This window comes from Nothoprocta perdicaria, unplaced genomic scaffold (assembly GCF_003342845.1).
Source record: "Nothoprocta perdicaria isolate Ctin4 unplaced genomic scaffold, notPer1 scaffold_54, whole genome shotgun sequence".
Classification (NCBI taxonomy): domain Eukaryota; kingdom Metazoa; phylum Chordata; class Aves; order Tinamiformes; family Tinamidae; genus Nothoprocta; species Nothoprocta perdicaria.
The window spans coordinates 3,397,794-3,405,827 of NW_020455799.1; the positions used below are offsets into that span (position 1 = coordinate 3,397,794).

At 42.9% G+C, this 8,034-nt stretch overlaps 1 protein-coding gene across 1 annotated transcript in view; it reads right to left on the reverse strand.

Annotated features, from left to right (window-relative positions):
- Positions 1–3,451: 3,451 nt before the first annotated feature.
- Positions 3,452–8,034, reverse strand: part of NENF (neudesin neurotrophic factor) — a 4,645-nt gene continuing 62 nt past the window's right edge. Inside the window, exons 2-5 of the mRNA XM_026048399.1 lie at positions 6,767–6,842; positions 5,635–5,695; positions 4,680–4,783; positions 3,452–4,037 (exon numbers count right to left, since the gene is read on the reverse strand). Coding sequence (XP_025904184.1) covers positions 3,861–4,037; positions 4,680–4,783; positions 5,635–5,695; positions 6,767–6,842 — 418 coding nt within the window. The 3' untranslated portion in view covers positions 3,452–3,860. The remainder of the gene's footprint in view (positions 4,038–4,679; positions 4,784–5,634; positions 5,696–6,766; positions 6,843–8,034) is intronic.

The following is an 8,034-nucleotide window of genomic DNA, read 5'->3' on the forward strand; positions in this document are numbered from 1 at the left end:
AATCATATACTTGGTTCTGAGACACTGGTTTAATAGAAAGTGGGGGGAAAAAAAGCACCTTTTAAAAAAGCACTATTTTTTATTTAAAAGTAGTCAGGTAATGGTAGTCAGGTAATATCTGTAGCTTTCTAAATCAGCTTTCAAACACAGAACCCCTGAGTAAAGTTATTGTTACAAATATAAAAATTATGGATTTTTGTGGTGTTAATCAAAGCATTTAGAGGCCAACACTTGGATTTGACTTTCATTCCATAAGTAATAGGCCATCTAAGTATCTTTCAGGTTGTAGGTTCATGTGCATTTTGCTTTGACATGAGTATTACTTTTGGTGATTGGATGTGCCGTGTAAGTCGCCTGGCTTATATTTTGCTTCCTGAGTAAACAGAAAACAATTTAAACAAAACCGGAGTGAATCGTGGCTAACAGTGTCTGACTGTCACCACCTGTGCAAAATGGGGAGTGTGAGACGTGGCTGAGAAAGGGCGGTGTTGGCCTGGGGATGTGCAGATCCCCATCAGTGTGACTTGGCACGTCCTGCTGGGGCGTGGCTGAGCCCTGCTGAATGGCAGCCTTCCCACTCGCGAGTTTTGGAGTGTTTCTTCTCTTCACCTGAACCAGATCAGCTCAAAAATCCATGTTGGACATTCTGCACAAARCTCTTCACATCTCTTCCGTTTTCCCTTGAACAAATGTAAATTACATTGCACGTGTTTCAGATAAGTACCTATAAAAGTGACAGAACACGTCTGTAAAAGTCGGCTAAACCTTTTTCTTCCTTTTTTTCCTCTGACCCCATCGAGTTCTGCTTGCTGTTGGCAGGGTTGCCCAGGGACAAACTGTAGTTATTGAAGGTCTTTCCAAACTATTATTCATTGAATACATAATCCGGTGGTGTTTTTGCAACAGGAGTTAAAGGTCATGATTTACAAACGGTGTTGGAGTTTCCACCAGCACCAAGCACTGTAGTTGAGCAGACAAGCAACCTCTTTTCATTTTTACTGAGATGTAAAAGTCTGGCAGGTCTGACGAGTGTGGTCTGAGCTGTGCTCTAGCACTGATTCCTGCAGTGCTCCCTGTGGACAACTGATCCTGTCAGACCACGAACATTGTTGGTTTAGCTTAGGCAGTGTTTTTCAAAGATGAAACCTCTTCTGTCTAAGAAAACTGATACAGACATTAGTTCACTTAAATCGATGAAATTCTTGTATTTTAGCAAAGGGACACAGAAAGCAGGGTGCCTATATGCATGTTGCAGTTATTAAGAAAGGAAAAATACTATTTTATGCCTAAATCCAAATCCAGAGTCTTCTTGGAAAAATGTCAGCCTTTGGGATTATAAATAAAATTCAAAGTTCCTGCAGTCTTTTAAATACCTTTCTGGCTAGTGGTCTTGTTTTGATTACAATGAAAAATAATGTTGTTACTAACACGGTGTACATGTTCTTAGTCAGATTTCATTTAATTGCAGTTTCTACAACTGCAAAAATTGAGATAAAAATTTGATCTGTGTTTCATGTGCATTTTGAGGGTCAGTGGAACCCCTTTGCTGAGTTTTGGTGGCTTATACAATTATTCCTCTCACTCAATGAGACAAAAAGGTACTATAGGAAAAAGTGTCAAGTGGAAAACTCACGTTATGCATCTCTTCAGTGAACCCATCTGATACTTCTCTATTTTCTGGAAAATAAACTGCTATTAACCTAAGTTCCTTCTTGGCACAGCAATTCATTAAAACCTCTGATCACACAAACCCTTACATTAAATTAACAAGACACAGATTAGAAGCAGCACAGCAAAAACAGTGACATTTGCAATGTTAGCAGGAAGCTTCAAATAAATTACAAAGAAATTATTCATTCTTGAAAGAAACTGTGGGATATTGGGAGAGGGGTGTTAGGGCTCTGCAAAGTTCAATTGTTTTGAGTGCAGTTYATAGACAGTGAAGGCAGCTGTCTCGCTGGCATGATACAAAGGTCAGAAAAATGCAACTTGGCTGAACAAAACAGTGGGAGCAGACAGTATTGCTCTTAAGCGAAACGTGTCAGGCTGTCAACAAGTGACAACCTTAGAAATAAAACAGTGACATTATATTAATACTAAAAGAAATATTGTGGTACTCTGAATTCAGTGAAAAAGTAGTCAGTGAACATGTTACCAGTAACAGCAGCTAATGATGGGGAACCGTAGTACAGTATCCATGTTAAGGATATATTCCTTAACATGTGGAGACTACTTATTGTGGGAACACTGTTCTGCTGAGTGACTAAGCAGAAGTATTTCAGTTCCCAAGCTGAAATAAAAGCAAAAAGGAAACATTTTGCATTCTGAAATGCATGCAGTTGTGACAATCTTCTTGGTGACAGACTGGAAGGACTTGGACATCTCCTTCCCTTCACAGCACATGAGCAGGGGCAAGCTGAATTTGCAAGGACCTCTTAACAAAAGCGTTTCTTATCACCACTGCAGTAATACCAGTGCAACAGGAGGTTTCTTCCCTGAAATGAACCTGGTAGTTGGTCTAAATAGAAGACATCTTATCTGGAGTCAGCAGAGGTGAGCGTCAGAGCRCAAGCAGGCGAAGCAGGGGGACAGCACTAACACTGTGCCACCCTGTGTGAGACAGTCCAGCTATAAAATGTCCATGTACAAAACTTTAAATGCTGGCGGATAGGCTGATCTCGGATGAAGTCTGCCACAGCAGCAGGTAAACCCACATACATGACGGTTGACGTTCTGCTCCAGTTACTGTATGTCAGTAGTGAGCAGCAATTTATGTAGCACAAACTTTTTCTGTCCTCTGACTGCTGAAGTACTGCCAGAGAAATCTGATAAAGAGAGGACTTCTATCATCCTACAGAATCTGCAGTTTTATATTTAATTAAAAAGAAGAATATATGAATTCACATCTCATTGCAAGGGCAATGATGAAACCAGACTATAATAAACTAAAAAATGAAATTAAAAGCTAAAGGACGAAATTGTCAATATGAAGATGTTAAAAATACCCACAGGATTCTAAATTAGTGTAATCAACAAGTGCTATAGGAGTATGTAGGAAACAGTGAGTTATCATTTCCTTTTTTTTGACAGAGAAAGAGTAGAGGAAGCTAGAAGGAAATCATCATAATCTAATGTCTAAGTTGACAGCTTCAATAATTATTTCCAAAAAAAAGTGTCATTTATTTAAAACTAACATAATAAGAATCTTACTGAAAATGTCACAGTATTTCTCAAGGGAGAACAGATTTATTTTGCTTGTTTTGTAGCTGTAGGCTTTGCATAAATATTCTACTGTAACTGCATTTTAAGAGATTGATGGTTTTTATTTCCAGTATTCTCAAACCTGCCAAATATTAAATCGTACAATACCTTTAAAAGGCTAAGCTTCCTTTACACCTACTTATATATGTGAGTACCTATAATCATAGAAACTGCAGTACAGAAACTTGCTGTTAGCTGGTCCAAACAGTACATTAAGTGTTCAAAGGGACTGAAAAACAAGTAGGGATTTACATAGAGACCACTGATGTTTCAACTGTTGGAAAATTCCTTCTCTTTTAAAGAATGTGATTTTAAGTTACATGTTTCTAGACAAATACAAGCAGTGAGAACTTCCATATGAAATTATACTAGCAGTTCAGAGCAAAAAGCACAACCATATACGACTAACAAAGATCTGTTTTATTCCCTCTTTTCCAGAATTCATTCCAATAATTAGCTATCAGCAATCCGCTTTCTCTTTAGTAAATATATAAATRTGTAAATGAATAGTTCACCTAATATGTTCTTCCTTCCAGGAAACAATGCAGTAATCACTCTGTTGTGGCCCTGTGGATATTCTCTCGATACTAAATCGCTCRTCAAAACTCATCTGTAATGCTGAAATGGGGCTGATCTTCAGGTTTGAAGTCTAGATTGGGACTGCCGTCCTCATTCAGGATTCTGCGAGATGTATAGCCCACAATTGGGTATTTGGCCTTGTAAACATTATTGAAGGTATCATCCAAGGATTTCAGTTCCTCTTCTGTGAGTCCTGTCTGAATGAAATATGGTCAAAGAAATGAAAATGTAGATATTTACATGCTGTTGTTGATTGCTCTAAACTTTAGGGTCAGCTTTGGGGTTTCATTTGCAGAGCATAAGTAACAAAATTGATATATAGTTTTATTCCTCTCGTTCAAATTCATCTTTGATAAAGCTTTAATAAGTTCAGGTAAAATAAACTGTTAGTTCACGCAGTGAGTGACACCACAAACGAGCAACAACTACCTCCCTGTCGCAGTTAATGTCCACTGCCTGCTCATAAGTTAAACCAATTAAAAAGAAAAGTGATTTACTCTCTTTGGAAGTGTCTTTTAAACATCAGGTAATCTCCCCTTAAAACACTTACTTACTTATGCAAGTTGTACTTGTTCCACTCATTAAAGCCTTGCATCTCCAAGGCTTTTAAGACTTCAGCATTCATGAGCAGTAAATACATAATCATTTTATGTATTTAAAGCATAATAATTCATTTTGTTTTCAAATTAGACTAAAAATGCAAATCTGCTTAATATAATACAAATTAGAAGACTATAACCATTAATCATCTTTCTTAGCTTTTAATATGTATTGACAAGCAGAACATACAGCAAAATGAAACTTTGCAATGGAATTAAGCCAATAAGCCAGTTTCTTACTATGTCATGAGTAAGATCTGCTGGATCCAGAGACATCTTTGCAACCCCTCGTGTTGAGTCTTTTCCAGCCAAAGCATTATATGGGGCTCCTTTTCCATAAAACTCTGTTAGAGGAAAAACAAACAAACAGCAATGCTCTGACATTGCAAAGGGCAGATTCAGCTGCTGCTTTCCACCGTTCACCTCTCAGTGAACCAAAAGCAACATCTCCAGCCTAAGATTTTTTTCTTTCCTAAAATGGGTTTGGGGTTGCTATTTCGATAGTATATCCCAGTGCTTAAAAAAGACACAGTGGGGCTGTACAATACAGCTGTTAAACTCCTGTACTGCGTTCTTAAAATCTGTTAGGGAATAATGCTTTACATTCCCATAGATGGTTTGTATACAGCAGAGTTTGCAGTGCCAAACTTTAWCTAATTTAGGATTTGTCAAAATGTCATCATGCAAGCAAAGCAGTAGAGTAATAAGTTGCCTATTACAACACCAAGGTGAATATCCATCATCCTGTTGGTCCTCCAAATATTTTACAGCAAGTTGTGTTAGCGTTCCCGCTAACTATAACAATATATTTCCAGTCAAAACCCAAGATACAGTTACCTCAACTAGCTAACATAGTTAAGAGTATTATTGTCTTTTCTGTATTGGAATTGTAAATTGAATTCAACAACAGGAGTTCAGATTAAAATATCTTTGTTTCCTAGCCAAGGCACAGACAGCAACTACAGGAATAAATGGTTGTTGTATAAATTGAGAGACACGAAGTCTCATGAAATAAAAAAAATTTAAAAGAGAAAAAGTTAGTTAAGCCTCCCACCCCCATCCACCCAGGTTAAAAAAGAAACAAAGTATAATTTTTTGTTTCGGTTGAACTTAAGATTTCTAGGAGTTTGATGGCATTGGGAAATGACTGAATAGCATCATGAAAACAAAGCTGACTGCAGAGGGACAAACTCACCTTTTCCAGAAGTAACATCAAATACTACTCCCTTCACTGCCAGRTAAATGGGCTGTCCTTCCTGGAAAGAAAGAAGGGCTCTAGGTTCTCAACACTTGAGTGTAATTAAAAAAGTAAAGCCCTGCTTTTGGCTGTGAAATCCATAGGCACCCCCCTACACTGAGAAGAGAATAAAATTCCCTGCTCTGTATTTCATAAGCTTACAATCAAATGCACTGCAAATATAAATCTAAGGTGTTTTACCTGACCCCATAATCAGCTACATGGTAAAATGATATCTGTGGACAATACATTACATGGCATTTCTATACTGCTTTCCATACTGAAATGTTTTGTTCTGTTTGGATACTAAACAGTAGAGCAGACATGGGTTGAAGCCCTGCTTATGTTGTGAAGATCTCTCTCCTGTTTCCATCGACACACAGAGACCAACACACACACACACACGTATCTCTCTTGAAAGTCCTTGCTTGCACTTTAACCTGTTTCAGAGGTTTTCTGTGGAGCTCAGCACATGGAATGAGAGGCTGTATTTAACCTCAGTGTGGGCTGACAGCAGTTGTACTTAACAAGCCTGTGATTCGGTTTTGTCTTCTGCTGGTAAGGCGCGGTTTTARTCAGTAAGATGATGACTGGTTTTCTTTCAAGTCCCTTGAGGATACCCTGGGAAGCTGGGCCAGCACAGGAGAAGACATCCATGTGTATCCATGCCATATGTTACCATTTTGAGCCGGGACTTTAGCTGAGACTTGGGTGGCAGGGAAAACTGAAAACTCTGGAGCTGAAATTCCTTTGTTAATTCTATAATCTTGGGGGGGGGGGGGGGGGCGGGGCAGGGCGAGTGGGAAGGCAAAACAAAACAAAACAAAACAAAACAAAACTCCGGCATACGGAATGTAATGCACTAGCGTTCCTGAGGGCAAGTTGCTTTGGGCCCAGCTGGTTTCAGGCCGCGGCGGGTGCCGTGTTCTGCTGCAGGCTGCAGGTCTGTGGGTGCCTGGGGCAGTGCTGAGCATGCCCCCAAGCCCCGAGGCCGCAGCAGTCACCCTGCCTGCACTAACACCGCCGCCACCTCCACTGCCACCCTCTTCCTCCTCCTCCTTGTCCTCGCCGTCCCGCGTGGCGCCCCCACCTGCTGCCCGCCGTATCTGGCCAGCTCGGGCTCGGTGAAGAGGCGCACGGGCGGCTGGCGCTCCCGCCGCGCCGCGCTCAGCGCCGCGCACAGCAGCAGCAGCAGCAGCAGCAGCCGTAGCTGCGGTGCCGCCGCCATGGCGCAGGGCGCGCGCGGGCCGCGGGAGCGCACGGCAGCCCCCGTGGCGGAGCCGCGCTCCCTGCAGCCTCCGCTCTACTCGCGCATCCGCCGCGGCCTGGCCCAGCTGGCGGCGAGCGCGGGAGGGCAGCGCCCGTCCCCCTGGCCTGAGGCGCGCTGTGTGTTCACTCTTCCTCTGAAACTATTATTTATTTAGTGCCTCCTCGCCAAGGAAGGGCAGCCCGGCRCTGCGGAGCGCTTGCCGATGCGTCTCAAGTGTTACTGATACGGGAGTTAGGCTGCCTTTCAGCCACAGCCCTATGCAAAATAAATAACAAGAGCTGAAACACTATTCCTAAAAGCAGAAACTGCATATTTGGAGCGTTGTCACAGGATTTCAGATCTGGGTTATTAGCTTAATACTTGTGGTTCTTCGGCATAGGAAAACTACCCACTATATCGCAACGCCCTGTCTCAATGCAAGAAATGTTTTGTGTGTTTTTTCTTATAAAATGATTACCAGTTACCTGCTGCTGGGGAAGAAAAAGCCGCGCAGGCACTTGGGGCTGGGCCATGAGTCAGTTCTTGCCTGGTATTATCAGCGCTCAGCCTCGCAGGGYGCCCCGCCGTCGCCGGGCAGCGTGGGTGGGTGCCGGGCACGGCCCTGCAGAGGTTTGTCTGGCTGCCAGCACGGGTGCTTGTTTTGGTAACAGCCCCCCGAGCTGAAAAAAATAAATGAGGAAAAGCAATGCCCTGTGTGCGTCTTGGAGCTGGCAAAGCCTTTTTAAATTGCTTTTCCAGTGTAGCTGAGAGCTGCTGGTAAAAAATGCCTTTACTTTGCCTGACAAGAAAGAGCTACGCGAGACAACTTCATGCTGGTTAGAGCGGGAGCACTGCACGGAAACTGCTGAGCAAGCCTTGGGAGCGTCAACTGCAGCAAAATGCCTGGCGTTGCTTTAAGTCTTGCGGCATCCGCTGCCTTTCTGCAGCTCCGTCTGCGCTCCCGGAGGCTCGCGGCGCCGCCGCCGTTGCCGCCACACGAAGGCGGCCGCGGGGCTCGGCTTCCCCGCGGCGCGCAGCCGCCAACGGCTGCCGCCAACGGCCAACGGCTGCTGCCAACGGCCGCCCGCGGCCGTTAGAGCGGCTCGCGC